This window comes from Pyxicephalus adspersus, chromosome 12 (assembly GCF_032062135.1).
Source record: "Pyxicephalus adspersus chromosome 12, UCB_Pads_2.0, whole genome shotgun sequence".
NCBI lineage: Eukaryota > Metazoa > Chordata > Amphibia > Anura > Pyxicephalidae > Pyxicephalus > Pyxicephalus adspersus.
This window is the reverse complement of record NC_092869.1, coordinates 8,028,949-8,052,034: the sequence shown is the minus strand read 5'-3', so window position 1 is coordinate 8,052,034 and position 23,086 is coordinate 8,028,949. Positions and strand designations below refer to the sequence as shown.

The 23,086-nt window shown below is 38.6% G+C and overlaps 3 protein-coding genes across 7 annotated transcripts in view; 2 read left to right on the top strand and 1 right to left on the bottom strand.

The window, feature by feature from the left end:
- Positions 1-2,513, bottom strand: part of LOC140341907 (uncharacterized) — a 19,237-nt gene extending 16,724 nt beyond the window's left edge. The window contains exon 1 of one of the 3 annotated variants that reach the window (XM_072427844.1): positions 2,349-2,513. In XM_072427844.1, the coding sequence (XP_072283945.1) occupies positions 2,349-2,418 (70 nt within the window). In that variant the 5' untranslated portion in view covers positions 2,419-2,513. Of the gene's footprint in view, positions 1-2,269 lie in introns of all 3 variants that reach the window. The other 2 variants (XM_072427845.1, XM_072427843.1) reach the window with 2 other exon arrangements.
- A 7,171-nt stretch (positions 2,514-9,684) lies between these two features.
- Positions 9,685-15,437, top strand: LOC140342324 (SLAM family member 5-like). The gene is made up of 5 exons (XM_072428464.1): positions 9,685-9,742; positions 11,670-11,990; positions 12,591-12,872; positions 13,767-13,859; positions 14,829-15,437. Exons 1-5 carry the CDS (start codon positions 9,685-9,687, stop codon positions 14,855-14,857), a joined length of 783 nt encoding a protein of 260 aa, XP_072284565.1. The 3' UTR covers positions 14,858-15,437.
- A 5,220-nt stretch (positions 15,438-20,657) lies between these two features.
- Positions 20,658-23,086, top strand: part of CD48 (CD48 molecule) — a 27,963-nt gene continuing 25,534 nt past the window's right edge. For 2 of the 3 annotated variants that reach the window (XM_072427873.1, XM_072427872.1), the window contains exon 1: positions 22,370-22,502. In XM_072427873.1, the coding sequence (XP_072283974.1) occupies positions 22,439-22,502 (64 nt within the window). In that variant the 5' untranslated portion in view covers positions 22,370-22,438. Of the gene's footprint in view, positions 20,954-22,369; positions 22,503-23,086 lie in introns of those variants that run through there. The other variant, XM_072427874.1, reaches the window with a different exon arrangement.

Here is a 23,086-nt window from a genome sequence, read left to right as displayed (position 1 = left end):
GTCATGTAGGCCCTGCGCCTAATTCTTACGGCTACGGGCCTCTCTTTAGTGTTCGCTCAACACTACTAGTTCCATGTCAACAAATAACAGAATGGAGAGGCATATTGGGATTTATTGTACCTCTAATCAGTAAAGTCCAACACATAATAAAAACCACGCTCTAATAAAAAAGGACTCTGGACAGCCAGTATAATTAGCAGATGACTATAACAGAAGATCAGATGGCTGTCTGGGGCTGCAGATATTGGGAGTTGCCCATGGGGATCAAAACTGTTCTCCTGTGCTTTCCATATTATGTTGATTTCAGTAAAATGACCATTCATCGGCCAGAAATTTTGAGAAATTCAAAAGACTTTTTTGTGAAACTAAAAAGTTTTTTGGGCAAAATAGAAGTTTGTATTTAATTAACTCATGAAAAAAGTACAGTACTTTTTCATATGCATAATAGTTTAATGGGACCTCCATATAATGGGTCGAGTATGTTCTTACTAGACACAGATCACCTACTTAGTAGCTGGAATGTTTCTGAGAATATTATGATGAATGAACAATCAATGTATGCACAGAAAGTACGGGGTTCGCACGCAGGCTAGTTACTTGATGCATTTTAGAGGTTTAGAGGGGTGTCTGCGTGCTTATTAGAGATTGCATACAGTATTTTCCGGAAGTAAGGATACTTGAAGGTAAGTGTGGGTCACCACAGCACACCAATCAGCAAAAGAGGGATATAGAGAAACGAATCAAAAATCTTTAGATGTCTAGATGTGAATCTGATCCTTAAGTTCTCCTGGTTCGGTGGACAGAGCAGTAGTGTTGGCCGAATATCTCGCTATTCGATTTGACAGCTATTCAATCGAATAGGTCAATACTGTTTGGGTGATCAAATGTCGAATTCGAACACCATTAGAGTCAAAGGGGGAAAATTCGGGTTATTTTGAGGGACTGTGTAGAACTGCAAGAGCAATCAGGGGAGTGGATCTGACAGCTCCGCTCACCTGATTGCTCTTGCAGCCTTAGCATAACTATAGTATGTGTTCTTGGAGAGAGATTCTCTATCCAAGAACACAGACGTCCCACGGGATCTCCGGGCACTATAGGCTAAATAGGAACAAGTCCCCCCATTTATCACCTCTAGTGTTCTGTGATTGGCTGGGGAAAGGAAAATCCTGATGACGCTTGAGCTGGTGATGAATAGGGAGACTTGTCCTCATTTAACCTCTAGTGCCCGGGGATCCCACACTGACAGGAGAATCATCCTGTCATTGTGGGATAACCTGTAAAAAAATAAAAGTTAGTCACACAAATGACACACATTCAATAAATGACTTTAACATTAAAGCCTCTTTTTTTAACACTTTTTTTACACACGAATTTGCACCGTAAATTCCTGTGTTTTTTGGGTCGGGTCTATCCGAATTCGAACAGACATATTTGGGTTGAATATAAGGACAACCCAAATTCGAACACCAACACTACCGAGCAGCAGCCACTGCTCTTGTCAAAATTGTGTTGCGCCAGCCTATACTTTACTTTTTGGGGTGATAACAAAGCCTCCTCTGCACTGAAACCCCAAGAGTCTTGTCAGTCCAATTCTCCTTTACATAGTTAAAGAACATCACCCTTTCTTTATCTTCATACCATCCTGTGATATCCTAATTCCTTGTATGAGCTGACAACTCTGCTGTACTATACTCCCAAGCAGTACAATCAACCCTGCTGGAGCTCATTGTCCTTGGGCTTCTCTATGTTATAGGCATGAGATGAAATAAAGGTGTGCAGAAGGAGAGGTCTGAGCATGGCTGACAACACTGCTTGGAATTTCATTGTTGCACTGTGTTGTCAGAGCTTTAAAAAAGATGTTAGGAGCTGTTATAGGAGTTATTATTCTGCACTTGTCACATTGTAAATCCGGTGTGCATATTCGATGTGCGAAGGGGCAAATCCTTCAAATGAGGGGCATTTAGGAGCTGTAAACTGGATCATCAGTCTCTGATGTCTAACATGTTATTTTGCGGGTCATTATACATATTTGACTCTCAAGTAATCATGTTTTTGTGTCTGCATGCTGTAACACAAACCGAAGTGTTAACACACACAAAGAATTCAGAAAGCAAACAGGAAAAGAACTCGTAACGTAAAAAGAGAAACAGGATGATCCTGCAACCAATAAATAACCCAAGCTGATTTATTTACAGGACTCGGTACAGTTTACGCAAAGTTCAAAGTGCTTAGAATTGTAAATTCAGCTGACATATAACCATTTCCTTACCTTCAATATGCAAAATGTAAACAGAAGCTGTCACGACCTGCACAACACATGCCAAACATTACACAAGTTACATACTCACCTGTTGCAACATTTACAAACCATAGACATGCAAGAAAAAGGGGGTGGAAAATATTTGCCATAGTTTTCATCCGATCAGAATAAAAACTTGCACATCGTACTTTTTGGGATCTAATAATTTTACTTCTGTATATGTCGTCAGTTCCTGATGTCGTCAGTTCCTGATCTCACTCTGTTCTCTGTTTTCCTGGACTGGATGGCATTGCAATTTGCCACACACAAAAGGGGGACTGACATTCCAGTGCAAAAAGATAAGAATAGATATTTAATATTATATCTAATGTTAGAGTTTTGATCCACTGTCAAGGAGATACCTAGTTTAAGAATTATTTTGTTTTAAACTGACCTATCACCACATTCTTTGCTTTATAAAAAAGGGAACCTTTTACTTTATTATGTTTTTTTTTTACAATATATTCCCATAGTTTCTTCTGAACAAGAGGTCATACACCAGATTAAGGATCTCTTTAAATCTAAAAATCTACTTATATTTAGATGTCATGAAGTTCCTGATTTCATCATCAGTCAACCCGCCAGTTCTATTCCAGTTAGTAGTGGTTTAGATGCTTAAAGGACAAAAACGTAGTTTGAGAATTACTTTTTTTAAGGGCCCATTCACACCAATGTACTAAAGCAGAGGTCGTCAAACTTTGGGCCAGATACGGCCTAACCAGTAATTTGTTCCACCATAATGCCCCCTGGCCCGAGCCAGAGCCGCCGGAGTTCCGGAGCCGCATGCGGTTTTTGAGCCTCCGTGTTGTAGCTCCCTTCTCTATTTACCGCGGCCGATGTTAACACTTCTGCCACCAGGGTAAATAGGGAATATAAATAGGGAAATAGGGAGCAATACTTATTGAGGAGAGGGATTTCCCTTCAGGGGGTGTTCCTGATGGTGGCGGAGCCATTAGGGTGGGAGTCGAGAGAGTCCGGTCTACTGTGCTCCTGCCTCCTCCTGAAAAGGCCTAGTGGAAAAAAGCTTGCTGACCTCTGTGCTACAGTAATGTGCATAAATGCACAACTACAGCAACAGGCAAATAAATTCCTCTCACTATTAATAGGTGAATAGCACTAGCCAAATATCTCTAAAAAAAGGCATTTAAAAAATGGAAAAAAAAGTTCAAGTGAAAAAAGTGAAGCAAAAGAGCTGAGTATAGATATAGTTGAGGGTGAACAGGTCCTGCATTACACAACAATGGTAGGGCCACTGGGGGCAGAACACATTTTCCTTTCTATGCACAAAATTCCAGACCAACACAAGCCACACTAGTGCAGTGCAGCGCTGTGATAAAAAGGACCTCACATATTATGCCATCAAATTGGGTGAAACTGGCTAATCCTTGTCAACCTATACCTGCTTGTATTGCCATTTTGCTTTAGCTGTAACATACAATGGCTTTCAGATCTATGGCAGCTGCTAAGGGCAGGCAGATTCTCACTTCCAATCTAGTTGTGATTTAATTAAACAATTAATTCTGAAAGCAAATTAGCAGCTGACCTGTTTTTTACTATTAGCTTCTGATCATTTGCATAGAAGGGGGTAGGGTTAAAACCCAATAAAACAGGGAGAGACAGGGAGAAACAGGAGGTGAAAGGTGTGGGGCTTTGATGTTCACTGCTTAGCATGTGGACAAAGAGCAGCTTTAATGACCTCATCAGCAACAATCAAAGCCCCTTGTACCAAAAGTGTAAAATATATCCTATTTATTGCACATTTACATTTTTTAGGGTTCACGTATTTTATGTGTCTATGTGTTTCATTTAAATTGACGAAGTTTCTATCCAAGACCACTATGCACAGTGTGCCTGACATCATCCGTACAAATATTGCCAGGAAACAATACAAGAGGAGCTAAAAAAAGACCCGGAAAATGATCTCCCTGTTTCGTCCAAACTTTCGTCCAATCCAGTGATCATCCCTCCCTAGAGGGATCCCACCTTATCACCAACAATATGACACAACTCACAACGACACACTATGACTGTCAGATGTTATAATACAGATCATCCTGGGTGCAGATTTGAAAGACAACTGACAAAATTAGAAATAAACACAACAAAGCTATTAAAGGACACAGTAGTTCCCAAGATCACAAAGGGACAAGGACTTTAAAAAGGGTTCAATCCAGCCTTTCTCAACCCTTTTACCTTTGAGGAACCATTGAATTCATTTTAAGATCTCTACTCAGTTTTCTTAGCTGTTGGCATTCAATAGAATACATTTGAGTTATGGTAGAACAGAAGAACATATTAGTGTTGTACCGTTGTACAACATGGACCAAACTCTTAAGAAACCTTAGAAGAAGGTAACATCTGCACCCTGAAGAAATGAAGCTATTTTGACAGCAAAGAAAGATGATACCTAATAATAATAGAATGCTCATAAACAATTGCTAGGTGAATGTACTTTATTTTTACTATGCTTTTACAGTCATTTTTGTGACCCTTTATTCTGTTTTGGCTTTTGTTGCTCTCCAGAGACCTGCTCTCCAGAGACCTGCTTTTACATCAAACAACTAAATCTGTTGTTAAAACCTTCTTCAGATTGTAGGTGATAAATATGGTTTTTTCTTACTTTGGACTCCAGGACGTGTTGTGCCATGCTTCATCTCAAAGAACCTACAATGGCCTTGCCAAAGCCCAATGTGTTACGCTGTATTGTGGTGACGGAGACTTGGCATTGCCAGATGAAAAAGATAATTCACTCTTGTGGAATACTAGGAGGTTGCAACTACACAAGAGATATTGATACCTAATTCTCTTTCTTTACAACTTAACGTGCTTTCCAAACAAACTAATGACTCAACATAGGAGGAGGAAAGCAACGTGACAAGATGACAAGATTTAGCATTGTTCCGCCATATGAAGGAAAAGAAAACTATTTTCAGAAGAATGAGGTAAATGTATTTGACCGAGAGGACAACTGATTTGCAAAAGGCATTGAAGAGGCCATCTACGCCAAATTAGAACAACCATCTTGGACACGAGGAGCCTTCAATATCATATATCTACCACCTATAATTTTGTGTATTTTGAAGGTTTAACACATATGCAGACTCCCTAACACCAAGGATAGGAATATGTTAATGAAAACAATGGTTCCACAATTTTGATACCTCCTGATCTTTCAATTAGCATCTGTCCTGTCACATTCCTTAGTGATTGGAATAGGGTTTTTTGCTGGATGGATATTATTGCTGGAGCATTTCTAGCACTGGTAGAACTGATAAAGCAGCTTGTTAGGCTACAAAACATCTTCAACTTTACAAGTCCAGTTGAATGTGACCACATACAATGACCTGCATAAATGAAAACCTTCACAGACATCACACAACTGCAACAGAAGGTAGGTAGCACACATGTTACCAGGCATTGGCACCCTCATTGCCCAGAAAATACTTTACAGGTAGTCCCCCAGTTAAGGACATCTGACATATGGACATCTCCTAGATACAAACCGGGCTTTCCTGCTCATTCTGTGAAGAACTGAGGCTTGGGAGGGCTGTTTGCATGACGTGCAGATGAAATCTGTTGCAAAACACAGCTGAGCTCTTCTGCAAGCTCTTGTAACGCTGCCTAATAATATGTTGAAACAAACACCTGTCCTAATTGCATTTATTAAAATAATGTACCTGTTCTGGCTTACATACAAATTCAACTTAGGACAAACCTACAGTCCCTATCTCATATATGTAACCCGGGGACTACCTGTAGAATATTGTTAGACACTTGTGGAAGCAAGAATATGTTCCCAGCTGCCAAAAACACCTGAACAACATCAATACCAGGTAATGGCAGTGCTGTGGCAGCATTATTTTTACATCAAAAGTGTACATGGGTCTTGGCCCCTCCAGAACTGGGCAGCACCCTGGGCATTCACCTATAGCAGTGGCAATAGAAGCTTAAAATGTAGTTACAGAAAGTACAATCCATGGACCATGGAAATTGGCTATTAGGTCTGATTTAGTTCTAGAAGTGGCCTTCTGCCATAATGTCTTACCTCTTGTCGCTGTGTGATGTTTTTATTTTTTTAAGGGGCCGAGACAGGGTAACCCCTGTGCTGTCACAAGAATGCTTCTGCTGCAATCACCTTGCCACCATGCCAGATTTTGTGTTATGGGTGCCAGTTACTATTGCCTGGGTTGATCCTGCTGCCACTAGTTTCTGGTTTCAAGTTTCTGGTGACACTGCCATAGGTTTGATGTTATTTTTTGGGTGCCACCCAGGTCAAGGCCTGGGACCCTATGTTGCTAATGCCACAGCCCATCCATTTGACTACATCAGGGTTTTTCTCATGTATGGTGCCTAGCAGACTAGTGTCTCAATTTTAAAAACACATTTACTGTTTTTGGTTAACACCTCAGATGAGAGACAACGCCTATAGAAGGATGTCACTATTAATTCTTGTTATTTCCATGGTTTACAAACCCCCATCATTGCTTGCTTCAGTTTCTAAGACAGTATTTCATTTGTATTGTACTCCCCACCCTGTCTTCCTGGTGAAAGTGCAGAACAAACACTGAACCTGTTCTGTTGTGTGATCTGTCACTCCTGGTACATGAATGCAGAGAGTGTAGACTCCGATTATCCAAATGCAGAGTATCAAAACTAAACTCACACGCATGGTAGTGCTAGGTTTATTTTTGGTGCATGGGGAGTAGGGTTTTGTAAAATATGATTTCTAGTACTTATGCATCGATTTTCAGATAAACTTAGATAGATCCATTAAAAAACAATCTCTACTGTGCATGTATCATTTTTTTTTAACTTCAGTAGTTTTGCAAAGTAGGAACCCTGATCTCCACTGCACATACATGAAGTCTCAATGTCACGCATGAGTAGCAACATCTTGTAAAATCTGCTCTTTACAACCCATGCATGAAATAGAAAATTGACACACGCACAGTTGGGACATTATTTTACAAGCACGTGGCCTTTGGCACATGCTCAAAGAACAGAAGAATGACTCATGGACAGTAGAGACCAGATTTTGTTGGATGCCACTGCGTATATATAAAACCAAATTATTGTGCATGTGTAGTAGAGACCAGATTTTAGTTGATCCTACTGCACATGCATTAAAATAAAAATAGATGCATGCACACATGATTCTACAAGACTCCACTGCACGTGGCTGGAAATACAATTTGATGCATGTGTAGTAGCAAGAACATTTTTAGTAGTCCCTACTTCACTTCTGTCTACCTGAAAATCAAACCATGCACAGTATAAACTAGGGTTTTGTGGTTTTTACTGTGCATGCATTAAACTGCATAGTTGGGACAGCATGTAAAAGACCCTAGTATGCAATTGATGAACCAAAAATTTATTTTTGTGCAGTACTTGTTTAAAATTGTACATGGCACTAGAATTTGGAATATGAATTCAATGGGGGTGATGGATCAAACACCAGAAGAGGACCAATGTTTGTTCTCTACATTCCCTATGTTTGGGGCTCTTCCTCCCAGAATCTGATTGTTGCTTTTACAATTGGAGCACATTTCACCAGCACCAGAACACAAATTGTACAACTCATTTGTATGACCATGGCAGATACAACATATATGTTCTACTGTCCACCCAACTATCTGTAAAATACAGATTACCCGCATGCCACATCTGCCACGTGCCATCACATGAGTAACAATATGCCACACAGAGTAACAATAGATATATTCCTTTTCTGTGTATGGAGCGATAAAAGAGTCGGTGAGCAGAGGAGTCCTGCTTCAGAAAGGAGAACAAGGGGATTTTATTCTATATACACCATATTTATTTTCTGCGAGGAGCTCTATAAGGCTGATCAAGGGTATTTAAAGATTAATAGGTGTCACATACAAATACAATTCTCTTTGGTTGAAAAAGCGGACAGCTCACAGTCTATTAGGATATAAGGAGGATACAGAAAGTAGAAGAGCTTACAATCTACTTGGATATAAGGAGGATACAGCGCTGCGTAATATGTTGGCGTAATGTAAATCCTGTTTATTAATAATAATAATAATAATAATAATATTAATACAGAAGGTAGAAAAACTTACAATCTGTTAGGTATAAAAGAATATAAAGAATAGGAGAAAGGGTTAGAACTATGACCACTGACATTTTTTGTATTTCTGTTTGTGCCTTCCTTGGTCTGGACACACCTGCCCTCTCCATTTCTTGTATGTCAAAGTATGTTTCAAAGGGACAGGAAATGAAGGGGAATGGCCCTAGTGGGGTACATACAACATAATAATACATACATACAACATAATACATAATAATAATACATAATAATAAAACATAATACATACATACAACATAATAGAAATTTTGACTCTTTCCACTCAATCAAAACAAAAAAATGTCCACTTAGATGCTTGTAAAATAGTACCACTACTATATAAATTGTACCTCTGCCTAAATCTGTGGTCACTGGGTCCTGGGTCTTCTAAGGAAGGATCCTCCTCACTGCAGAAGATAGATGTTCATGTCGAACACTTCCAAATGGCTGTCCAGTCATAAACTGTAGAGGATGTTGGAACTGAAGAAAAAAGGTATCTTCTCTCAGAAGAAAGGTTGTAGTAATAAAAGGTATTTATTCAAAGGCACACCAAAATATAAAATGGTAAGCAAGTTCACAAAGTAAAAAAAAAGAAAGCATAAGAGGACATGACTGCATGTTACAGATCAGTTTGTGAGAGGAACAGATCAGTTTGTACCACGAAGGAACAATCTCTACCCACAACTTTAACAGTAGCTTCTTTTTATACAACAGTTTCTCATTGGCATACATTGTAACTTTATTACATGTTATTGAAAACATAAAGAGTGAATAGACTTTACACAACTGTGTCACATTAACCTCAATAACCTAAGTTTCACTAGATGTCCTAAATTCTCATTCCCCAATATATGGAGGTCTTGAACCCTTACATAGATAACAACGTTAAAATAATCATACAGCTCTTCAATTACCACTCCATGATCTTTCACATACATACTCTAACTATATTTATTATAAGATAATTTCTAACAAGAACACCAATCAACTGGACACGACATGGCACTGGCAAGGGACACCCATGACACAAAGTAAATTTACCAAGGTAACTGGTATATGGGTGAAGTGGGGGAAAGAGAGGTCGAAACGTTCTTCTCAGTCCAGACTCAATCTTTAATAAAATGCTTTTGTTTTTAACCACCTTGTTGTTATGAAATGAAACCAGATGGTTTAAAAAATCTGTACTTTTTCACCGGCATGAGAATATTAAACCTCGTGACCAATCTGTGGTTTTTTACTGCATACTTATACCTAAGCACTGAGGGGAAATTACATTGTACGTGGAACTGAGAAAATGAAGGCACAGATTAAGGGATCTTTAGTATTGCTGGTAGCCTTTCTCCAGGTTTCAGGTGAGTCATACAAATGTTAATCTATACCAGAACATTGGAGTATATCTGCATTTTTTACTGTCAAGTATTAGATAACTTGGGACATGGAGTAATGCTGATGTTGATACATTTCGTAGGCTTAAACTGAAGCTTTGCTTCTCCTATGCTGGTTTATGTATGTCCACCCTCTTTAAAGCAAGGGGAGAGTTCTCAGCCCTATGTAGGGCTACATACACAGATTAGGTAATTTTCCCCGGTGATCTTGGGTGAAAATCTAGAGTGTGTACATCAGTCCTCCAACATTGTTTAACAATTCCTCATGGCAGATCACTAAACAATAGACCCAGATGACTGTTGTTATTTTTTGTTGGGAAAGATGCAGTGGGGTGCCTCCCGCTGCATCGCCCCCTCCGCAAAGAATTTGTTATCATTGGAAAGAATCATGAAAGGTTGTATCATGGAAAGAAATGTGATCTGTGTACGTAGTGTCAGTGGTATGAAGCGCGCACAGGGTTTTCTCTCTATGGCTGAATGGTGAGCTGGATGAGAAAGTAATCATAGATTAGTATGAAGGAGGGAATTAGTTAAAATCTATATATAACCCAAGCTTTTGTTTTAATTGTTAGATACATAAAGAATTAGATCTTTTGTTACATTTTATTGATGTGTCACATCTGGATATATTCATCCCTTCTATTTGTCCCGATGACTGTTGTCACTGAGACAGAATGTGATAATAAATCTAACCATTTGAATGAGATTTTTTATTTTCTCTTTTCCTGTTGTGTCTCCAGATGTAAAGGGAGTTTCCACTACAAGCACATAGATAGATTAAAAGAAACAGCATTTGTAGAGCTTTGCCTAAATATACACTTTATTTAAACCAATTTTATAGCCCTTTTAGGCAATATCCAGGTTTGTTTTTAGTAATGGGTTTTGATTTCAGATTTACTTATGCGTTTGTTAGTGGAATCATGCAGCAAAACCTTCATCTCCTGCCTGACCAGCAATGACACTGTCACGGTGTTTCATTTCCTCTTAACACTGTGGAGGCAGGAAATACAAACTGGGTGACCCCATTAGGATATTATTAATTATTTGAAGTAATGCATAAGCTACTTGTTATTATCTATCTATCTATCCATCTATCTATCTATCACTTAAATAGGGGAAAAAAAGTTATTTTCTAAAGATTCATTGTCAGATAACCAAAGGAAATTGATTTGAAGGGTTTGTTCATACAGGCTGTGAGCTTTCTGACCACCTTCAACCATTTACTTGGTTGAGAAGCTCCTCGCAGAGGTTGCCCATGGCTGCCTAAAGAAATTGAATGGGAAACAATTTGATCCATCTGTGACCTTTAGTAACTTGTAAACTTGTAACTCTGTAAACTGTAACTCTTGTAAACTCTGGATTATGGAATGTTATGTTTAAAGAATTTTGCATTGTCAAAGTTTATATTATGTCCAGACCTTATGAAATCCACATCAAAATATAAATGTAATGTGCACAGACCTTGCTTTAAACTGGAGCTCCACATGGCTTAGTGATAATGTTGAGGGCATCTCCAAAAGACACAGGCTTTATTAGAATTGCCACCATTTCTAGGCAAAAATATTACATTTTCCTACCACCCATGCAAGGTCAGGGGGAGTCTCTATGCTCCACTTCTTCCTAGTAGTTTCCCACATCTCCTGACATGAAGTGCCCATCACAAGGCCAGTAGTCTTTATAAAGGACATGTGATTTACTACATCTAACATTCTGTTTTCAGGCAAAGGACGCCTTTTTTTTTAAGGAACATGGAAGCTACCATTCCTTATTTTCATTTGCATTTCTTAGTCCAATCAATGAATTGAATATGAAATCATCTGTTCATTTTTAATGATAAATTAAGCTTTGCATAAGGCTAATTTGTTTCTGATTACGTTCTCTTTTTTTTTTTTAGCTCAGGCTGATGAGACACAAGAAGTGTTTGGTCTTCTTAACCATTCTGTCCAGCTTTCCAACCCCCTGCCCCAGATAGGATCTATAGAAGAAATCATCTGGACATTTACATCTCAAGGGAAAACAGTCAAGGTTGCATCAATAAAATATGGTCAGCTGAATAAATATGCCATTCAGTTCTCTGAGCGGATAAAGATACTTAATAATGGAGAGATACTGGTTATTGAACACCTGTCAATGAGGGATTCTGGAATATATACGATTGACATCACACTTATATCCAAAGAGACCTATGAACAGCCACTAGTTCTCTTTGTATATGGTAAGTGTACTGATATCTGAAGAGCAGTCTATATCATACAAACTGATGAAGTTACAAATAAAGAATTTACCACTACTGGGTCCTTTATATCTTTGTCTTTTCTCCAGGTTGGGTGGTTCACATTGATACACATAGGGGCAATGACAGCATGCTCTGCACCAACACACCCTGATTACTGTATTTTCTTTTGTTTCACTAAGGCTCATTCAGCTCGGACATATTTTGATGAAGAGACTGGAGCATCCATTTAAGCAAAACCATTTTTCCATTCTTATTTTTACTCACATGGAAACCTATGTGATTGGCTGCTGTGGGTATAAAGGACAGTTATATTTCATATATTTTTCATCAATAGATGTAATAATCCACTTTGAGTTCTATAACCAAATTGGTGATAGAATAGGCAACTCTTGGTAATTCTACCAGCTGATTGGTAACTCTAGGTGTTCTTATGCTGATGTAGGATATTTTTTTGCCTCTCTACCCAAAGCGTGACCACATAATACTCTTCAAGATGACATACCTCACTCACACACAAAAAATATATATGTAAATTGTGCTGTATCATTTTGACTAAATAGCCTTCTTTTCTAATTGCAGAACCTGTTCCAGTCCCATCTATAAGGGCAGAATTGGGGAAAAGAACCAAAGGCTGGTGTAATATGACTATTTATTGTTCTGTCTCAACAAACTCCTCAGCAGTGTCCTATATCTGGAAATACAGACATGGAGACATTGACTATCACCTGTACAATAAAACTGGTGATACAATCCAGATGTCACTACAGCCCGAGTCCTGGGACATGGATCTTATGTGTATAGTACACAACCCTGCTGATCGAAAGAATGCCACCTTAAATGTACAGCCAACATGTGCTCCAGGTAGGAATACGGGAGGATCAGTCTACTCACCAAAATTTGTAACTTTTTTAGATACTGGAGAGTTTGACTACCCAAAAGTTTCATACCGTATATCTCCTATGGGCAAGACCCAGGGCAAGAACCAGTGTGTGAAAATAGCAAACGTATAGAAACAGGGACAGGCACTATAATAGGAATATCTAATTGCTAAAGGCTACAAATATAGACATCCCATGGATGACTTGGCCTCCATTTAGCCTAAATTTGGATGTCCCATTATAACGGTTGATTTAAATAGGAAATGTAGTCATTTTAGCTTGTTGGAACCAGAATGCAGGTCAACCATCACGAGTTGACAGTAATGTGCTTAGAGTTAGACTACATTTCTAATTCTAAGCACATTACTGTCAACTTGTGATGGTTGACCTGCATTCTGGTTCCAACAAGCTAAAATGACTACATTTCCTATTTAAATCAACCAACAAGCTAAAATGATCTTTAGAAAGCATGATTCACAAGTTTTGACATTGCTATGACGGCTACAGCTTTTGGCATGCAAAACCAACACTTGGAATCCCAATTTTGGCTGTTTTAAGAATCCCTTTGACAAACAAGAATGCAGTTTATAGTAAAATGGTCATTCCTATGACATCCGAGTTATTGGTGAACAACTGGTGGGCTAGATTAACCACATGTGTCCAATATCTTGTAGGGACTCCTGGGACTGCCCTGTTATCTTTTCTGATGGGATACTCATGGACCTCTCTACTGGAGACCCTAAGATATTAAAAACCAAACGATGACTACATATCAGAGTCTACAAAAAAGAAACTTTCTGGGGAACAGAACCCCTCCTAATTACATTTTGCTTCTCACTACCTCTGTTTCTTCTAACTCCATTTTACACTTTTTTAGGATGTTCAATCCATTTGAGATTGGGCCTGACAGCAGCCTACATTTTACTGAGCATCTTCTTTATATATCTGTCCCACAGATATAGATACAAAGGTAAAAATTATTACATGAATATTATCTTTAACACTGGCAAAACACAAAGATCCAACAAACAAAAAATGTCAATCTAAAAAACTCGCAGGCTTGTATTGGTAGCTATTGGAGTTCCAAAATGTAGTTTTTCTGCACTTCTAGATGGAAATCTCATTTATTATGTTGGGATGCATAAAGGGGACCTGTACTTTGCCCAACAGTTACTTTTGCGGGAACAAGGAGCCTTGAATAAACCTTAGCTTGGAAACAATTTGTAGTTATTCCCATACTGTCATCAGGCCCAGTCCTGGTAGGCAGCAGTTAGGCTGCAGTTAAGCTTCAAGGAATCCCTTACCCTTTTAGTTTTATATTAGAAGTTTGGATTTTGCTTCCAGTGATGTTGGAAAATTTTTAAGTAGGGACACTTTGCGATTAAAGTGACGGTTGTATAAAAGCAAAATTCCATTCATACTCGGGCATGCACAGAAGGAGCAGCCAAGAGCCTCCCAGGACGTGTGATGTAGGTCTCCCTGGAGGCCCTGTGCTCCCATTCATTCTTGATCGGCTAGGCAAAAAAAAAGCGTGTTGCACTTAAAAAAACACAAAAAGAATTTTTACTTTAAATAAGGGTTTTCAAACCCCTTCTGCATAAAGCGAAAATTCTGAATTTACGTACGCTTTAAGTGCCCCATTCCTGATTGTGATACCTCTGTCCTGGCTGTGATCTCTCCATCTTGGTTATGACCCTTCCTCCCTGTCATGCCAACTAGACACATCAGTTTTTCAGTACCCCACTTAAATTTAGTCATGCTCTCACATTTTTGCCACAAATCTTACGCACATATCAATGTTCCCATTACATATGGAATGCATGTTTGGCAGGTATAGGGATCAGTGGCTGATAGGTGAAATTTGATGGGGATTGCTCATTAGAAAAAGGTATCTTGTATATTCTTCTTACCTGTAAATTTCCTTCTATCTTTTTTCCAGATCCTTCATTGGTGTCAATCAATTACTAGTCTACACGCTTTGGGTGTCAGGACAATGAGAACAAAAAAGTACAGAAGACAGATCTGTTGTGAAATGGATGTAAACTGCGGTCTTTATCAAAGCCTAATTAGTTCTCTTGCATAAGTGGAGCTTTTGGGGTAGAATGGGTCAGTCCAGTTCCCTATAGATTTCTTTCTGTTAACCTGACATGAAGGTCTTCCCATCTCAGCTGTATATGAAATTGCTCTCTGTGCTGTTCCAGGGTGGGGAGGTCATAGATGAAATTCAAAAAGCAGAATGACCCTTTCCTATTCTACCCAAAAGTTAAAAGCACGTTGTGGAAAGAGATCTGCTTTAACATCATTATCTAGGACACTACCATTGGAAAAATTATATTTATTTATACAAAACAGACCGTTTTGTATAGACAGACAGACAATTTTATTATCGCACATGCTTTTATGGTGTTTGCATCTGGACTAATTTCAGTTTACTATTTTTGTTTTTTGTATATATGTTTGTATGTTGACAAATCTGGTAAAAGTTCAGTCTATGGCTTGCTAATAAAGTTGAAATGATTGATGGTAATAAAGGAAATATGGACAACCAGTGCTGACCATTCATTTCACAACTGCTAAACACTTAACTGGAATATTGACTACTTTGGTTGTAATACCTGGCGTCACTAACCCACACAAAGTTGACATTGAAGGCAACTTTTCTAAGTAATAAAAACCACAGGGTCAGGATATTAGTTCACCAACGTTAATAGTTTTTACAGCAATGGTTTACTTGGAACTATATTAAAAATAATTATGCAGACAAAAGTTTAGAAGCAGAGTACTTACAAATCACCAATCATTTCTTAGTGACCAACACAGGTCAATGTGAAAATATCCTTCTGCACCCCTATTCTGCGCATGTACTATGATGTCCAATTTGCTAACATTTGGGAGGACTAGCTTATTTAGCTTCTCCCATCTCTCTCTCTCTCTCTCTCTCTCTGTATATATATATATATTTATATATATATATATATATATATATATAAAATGTAGAGCTCTTTTACATACCAAAGTTCTAAAATTGACAAATTAAAAAGCAAAGCCCTTTCTGAAGGGGAAATGTCCAGATTTGTTATTGTCCCTTCTATCTTCTATCTCTATCTAGACCCAGGTGAAATATTTCATACCACCAGATAAAACCCAGAAATATCTTCATGTCATGTTGTTCACTGGGAAATCTTACTCATTATTTACAATTACCTACCTAAATTTTCCAGTGACCTTTAAAATGCGTACAATGAAGTTTAGACACACACATATATATATACATACAGGTGTATATTTATATTGTAGCAAAATAAAATATATACCAAATTTGCAGGGTATTTGGCATCATCTGCCCCTAGAAAAAGGATTAACGGGCCTGTACAGGGGCATGCATATTGTATTGTGGCACAATTGCTGCATTTTATTTGGGTTCCAGGCCCGGAGTGTCCTGGAAGCAACAGGTGGGCCAGGCACTTCTCCCTTTTCCAGGCCAGAATTTGAAGGTGACTCTGGAGAACCTGGTCCTTTAATAAAAAGGAGCATGTCTTTGAGACAGTGGCGTTGCAGGTCTTTGAGGCCAGGTGAAGCTCAGGGGGAAAGGCTGTGCCAGGAGGCTATTTTGTGTTTTTTTTTTTTTGCATGATTCTGATGTGAATGACATTGATCTCCAGTGAGGTTGAACCCTGGAATTTTTGCCTATTTTATGTTTTCGAGTCTTCATTTATAAAAAGGGGCAGCATGTCCTGAAAATGAACTTGGAAATACCTCTCTGCAACAAGTGAGTTGAAGCTAATCTCCCACAATAGATATATATTTATATATATTTATATATATTTGAAATTGTAAGCGAGAATGGCCGGTGTAAATTCGCTGAGCAACATCGAATTTTCCTAAAAAAAAAAAAAAAAAAATGGGGACAAGTCTCCCCATTCAAAACCTCTAGAGCTCTCTTATTTGGCTGAGGAAAGGGAAATCCTGATGACGCTTGAGCCAGAGAACACTAGAGGTTTTGAATGAGCAGACTTGTCCCCATTTTTTTTTTTTTAGGAAAATTCGATGTTGCTCAGCGAATTTACACCGGCCATTCTCGGTTACAATTTCGGTAAGGGAGAACGTCCAAATTTGCCGCAAGATCGAGTTTAAAAATCTTGCTCACTCATCCCTAGCCACCATATATGGATATTATCTCTGTAATATTTTTTAAATCATGCCCCCACCAACCTACCTTGTGCAGCTATAAGCATTAATTGCACAAGTGTCATTTATCACCCACCCACATACAAGACCTCCCAGTAATTTCTAACTCTTCTAACTCCAATTTTATCCAAGACAAAAAAAAAGTTTTAGCCTGAGGTCTTTATTAAGAATAGAATGATTTCTCTTTATTTCATGTCCTGGAAGAGCAAAAGGTAGTGAGAGGAAATCTGTCTGCAACCTATGGATGAACCCTACTTGGGATATGCAGGCTAGATCAGTTGTGTCAAACTCTGGCCTGTGGGCTAAATATGGCTCGCACCGTCCTTTATTTGGCTCTCAAAAGAAACCTAAATATGAATTGCAGCTGACCTGCCACTGCATTGAAGTAGCGCCACTACTACAATTCCCCTCATCGCTTGTGTCTATAGACCAGCGGCCTCTCTGCCTATGCGTGGCCCCGCATTAGACTGTTTTATAGATGCAAGTAATGCCGGGAATTGTAGTTGCGGCATCACTCTCGTCTATAGACCAGCGGCCTCTGTGCCTATGCATGGCCCCGCATTGGACTGTTTTATAGATGCAAGTAATGCTGGGAATTGTAGTTGCGGCATCACTCTCGTCTATAGACCAGCGGCCTCTCTCCCTATGCATGGCCCCGCATTAGAATGTACAACGCAGGAAATTGTAGTAGCGGTGCTATTTCAGTGAAGAGGAAGTTCCAGCCACTGATAACATTAAGCCCCGCATTGGACTGTTTACTTGACGCAGGGAATTGTAGTAGCGGTGCTATTTCAAGTTTGGCCTGCAACTTTAAGTTTTTCATTTTGGCCCACTGTATATTTGAATTTGACACCCCTGGGCTAGATGACGCTGGATGTCTTCCAGCCAGGAAATGAGGTGGGCTCTGCCTTATTTACTGCAGCATGTAACCTACATTATGAGAAGCTCACAGAATGCAGTGAAATCACAATAAGCCTTTTAGGACCGGGGAGGAATTTTAAAATGCTGCTAATCATTTCCTTCTAAAACCTGACCTTGTTTCACTTTTTGCACGCAAATATTTTTTTTTTTTATTTCAATTAAACTTGTATTATAGACTCCCCCCTACAGAAAAGACACACACAAACAACTTTAGTGGTTTGATCTTTAGTTCAAAACATTACAAAAACTGTTATTACATAAACAAATACACCACCAATTTACCATAATTTGAATATATTCTACGAGTGATATACAGGTTGACATTCAACAATCCAGCAGCCTCCACACCTGAGGTGTGCCTGATTTTCGAGAATTCTGGTGTTTTGAAGGTTATACTTAATTCCACACACAGGCAAGCCTTCCTCCCCCAGCACCCACAGACATCTGGCACAGTTCCAGGGAGCAGACAGCAGGGACGTCTCAACGTGTATTTAGTGTAGCAAGCAAGGCCTAACAGCTGTTTCTGCAGAACAGCGCCATCAAAACATAAGTGGCCAAACAGTGCACCACAGTCCCTGTATTGGAAATGTAGTCCGAAATTCATGCCAGAAAACTGAAGAAACTGTTATCTAAGCATGATCTGTCTGTGTGCTGTCTATGTGTTGTCTACGTGGGATCTGTCTGTGTGCTGTTTATGATCTATCTGATCAGGTAGTTAAATGTTTTTTTTTTTTTAATGCAGAAGAGACATTATCTGTCCCTTCTGCAATAAAGGATCTGCCTAAATGCATTATTGTGGTTCTGTCTGTATTGGCTTTGGTCTGCATTTCATCAGATGAGCTCATTCTAGGAGAGCTTCCATAAGATTCCCTGGTGCCTGGCTGTCTTTTCCACATGCGGATTTACAGAACAGCATGTTTCAAGCTACCAATTATATTACCATCTACTTTATTGGGAAACTGCACATCCAGAGAAGCAAGCAATTCATATTGTATTTAATATCAATATATGTGTGTCTACCATTACCAGAGAGAGCTATTCATAGAAACAGTATTTATGTAGTGCCAACATGTTATGCAGCGCTGTACATTAAATTTGGACATTTATTTTGGAGATTTACAAAAAGTACAATGACATTTTAGTTTTACATGATTATCAGCAAAATATTTACAATTTAAGTACACCATCCGTAAAATTCCATACAATCCGCGGCATAAATTGTCCTTTTTATTTGATATGCCTACCAATATTATTATTGGATTTCCATACCTTTTTTATACAATATATTTTGGTATATATCTTTTCAGCATCTTTAAGGTTCATCTGGCATGTTTTCACATTCTGATATCAAGGAATGGGACAGTTTCCATGGTCCCTGATCCCTAAATATGTTCTTCTTTTAGTCACAACAGTTACCTTGACCTGTTTTGATTTTTAGATTTGCAGTGTAACTTTTGTTGGTACACAAGAAAAGAAAAGTTTAAAGAATTCACAATTCATGCCACCAAATGGTTGTTTTGTTTGGAACTGTTGAATAGGATGGTCTGCACTAATGACACAATGGGCCTGATTTATTAAAGCTCTACAAGGCTGAAGATGATTTCATCAGTGAAGTTGGGTGATCCAGCAAACCTGGAATAGATTTTTTTAAAGTCATTTGCTTTTTGCTAGCAAATGTTTTTAATCCTGGATCAGATCTATTCCAGGTTTGCTGGATCACCTAACTTCACTGATGAAAGTGTATCCTCTCCAGCCTTGGAGAGCTTTCATAAACCACACCCAATGGTAGACTATTATAAAAGTGAACCCGCAAACCTGGAATGGATCTGGTCCAGGATATAAAACATTTGCTTCCCAATAGCAATGGCTTTTTGTGTAATCCATTTCAGATTTGCTGGATCACACAAATTCTCCAATGGTATTTTTTCTTCTATAGCCTTGAAGAGCTTTAATAAATTTGGTCTACTTTGTTGCAACAGATTTTATTTTGTTATTGCACTTTGGAATTGTAAAGGTTTTCCTTTAAATAAAAACAGTTTAAAATTTATATTCCCTTGCGCTTTTTCAATACACAGGAGATACTGCCCATTCCCTATTGTTAAAAAGTAAACCCAAAACTAAGCCAAAACAATAAATTCACACTTACCTTCAATCCCACAAATCAGTCTATTCGTCAGGAGGTTTCTTCCATCGGGTCCCGCGTTGTCCTGGTATCTGTATTCTGCCCGGCGCATCACATGATCTGGCACTGCGCAGGCACATGATCAGGTGACGTAGACTGGTATAAAACTTGCCAACCTTACTGTTCATGCATAATTGGTGATAAAGCTCCATTTGCAAATGCCCAAGCAGCCAAGAGCCAAGGGATGCGTGACGTAGGTATCCTGGGAGGCTCTGCGCTCCCATTCATTCTTGATCACCCTTAAATAAAAGGGTGTTGCATTAAACTTTACTTTATATAAAATGGTTGTTTACCCTTTTATGTAAAGTAAAAATTCTGAGTTTAGGTATGCTTTAAGTAAAACATTCGAATACTTTTTCCACCCCTGCTGGGCAAACACAAAAGCACACACTGTAAGCTGTTAAAGAGGGGAGGGGGATAGAGGAGAGCTGCCTGTGATGACAACACATGCTGTATGCTACACACAGGGAAGGAAAAAGGCTTGATGGCTGGAGTTGTCCTGATATGTTCACAGTGGAGAATATTTCATACACTAATATATGACCAGCTCATGTACTGCTCCTGAAGGTCCAGACTGTCAGAAGAAGAGCACCCCAAACCCTGCTCAGCTATTGGCTCACATGCAATCAGAAGGCTTGCTGAGGAACACATTACAGACCTCCTGCTCGTTCCTGCCTGGAATCCTAGTAATTAAAGAAGGAAGGGAGAATGAGGTCCAACTTGCAACAACCGGTGGCTGTTCAGAAACTGACCTACAGGTGAAGAATAATCAGGTAAGTCTTATTTTCTGTGAACTGATACAAGTATTTAGTAACATTACTGATTTCTGTATGTGCAATAGTTACCACAAGGGGTCAGGTAAAGATTACTTCTACATTCCAACAAGGCAAAAAATTAAACATTGAATAGTGCCAAATTTGGTAAGTTCTATCCTTAACTTTGCAGGATATTAGGCTTGAATCCTAGCAGAATGTACATGTACAGCTGTATACACCGAGCCGGGTTTATTAAAACTCTCCAAGACCTGGGAAGATTGAAATGATTTTCAGAAATCCATTCCAGGTTTTCTGAAGTATCCAGATTCTACCATGATAGAGTATCTTCTAGTCTTGGAGATGTTTAATAAATCAGGCACAAAGAGTAGCTACATGCTATAAAGTCCATTGTGGGTTCCACTAAACTACCCCAACAATGGGGTATAATTCCTCCCTCTGACACCACAGATGAGGAGCAATATTTTCCAATGGCACTAATGATGGGACACTATTTCATTCACGGATACTGCAATGGTGCATTAATCTTCTTCTCATTGATTGGGGCTGCTAGGTCATACTTTACTCTTACCAAGCACCATCTTCAGTCATTGTTTTCCCCCAATGAGCCAGGGGTGTAATATACATTTTATTGGAAAAATAATAATTTAAGTTAATGTGGGAGATCACCTAACTACTAAATAACCCCTAGATTACACCAAATTGTATGTAAGATTTGTATAAACCCCATTAAGTTTTCATCTCCCTCTAATAGAATTTGGTAGCACTGCAGGATTGTCCTATACTAGTATGCTACTGTATTCATTGGGCTTGATTTACTAAAGTTCCCCAAGGCTGGAAAGGATTCACTTTCACTAGTGAAGCTGGGTTATCCAGAAAACCTGAATTGGATCTGGTCAAGGATTGTAAACATCTGCTAACAAATGGCAAACTAATTTAAAAAAACATTCTAGGTTTGCCAGGTCACCCAGCCTCACTGAAAGTGTATCCAGCCTTGAAGAGCTTAAAGAAATCAGACCCGGGATGAGTCAGTACTTGTCCTGCCCCTCTTCCCACACAACCGGGGACCCCTGTTCATGCCAGTGGGCATTTTCTACTACCACTGGTCACAATCTGAAACCTGTAAAGTCTACAGGACTGATAAATGGCCTTTTGTTTATAATGTTTAGGAACCTCTTCTCAAACTTTAGACACTTTGATACATTTGCTCTGAATTTTAGAGTAATTGAATATATTGTGTAATTGTGTATTCTAACAAAACTTAAATGTTATCCTTCCATCAGTTTTTAAGCAGGCACACAATGTGATTGCTCTGAATTACAAATAGGGAACATAGATTTTTTTTTAAAAAAAATTGGTTTTTTAACAGTGAATGAGTTATAGTTAGGTATACCTCGATACAGTACACATAACAGAGGAGTGCCAAAAGGGCGGATGTAAAAGTCCCCCCCATGCATATGCTAATTCACAAAGCATGTTTTCAGCATGATCTGGGGAAAGGAGCTGTTCTTTGTTTCTCTTACACTTACTTATTTCCCCATCATACTTGGTGAGTACATATATATTATTTACATTTACACCAAGCATCAGTTAGATCTTTAGTTTTTGGTACCACCCTTTTACTTTTGTAGTTCATTTTGCTGTACACTTTCTGTTCTCTTCTTTGCACTATTTCTTTCTGTAACTGATCAATACAGAAATCACAAACCTTGAGTAGTTTAGGCAATAAATTCATTTTTTTTTTTTGTAATTTCATAGTATACAGAAATAAGACAAAAATACAGCACCTATAAAGCAGATAATAAAATTTTGTGAACAATCAAGGAGACAAAAGATAGGACTTTTTGGCATACAATTGAGAATACAAGTTCATATTAAGTATAATACAACTTACACGATATTGTACAATATTTTTGAGTAGCACTAATACTAAGTAATAGATGATAAATAACCATATGGTGATAAATGTTTGTAATAGAAATAATTCTGTGTTGTACAGACTGGGTGATAGGATGGAGGGAGAGGAGGTGGGTACGGCTCCAGTGTTAGGAATGACGTCTGTTACTGACATATTGGCAACAAGAAAATGATCTTTGAAGCAACATGGCAAGAAAGAGACGATCATGGGTGAAG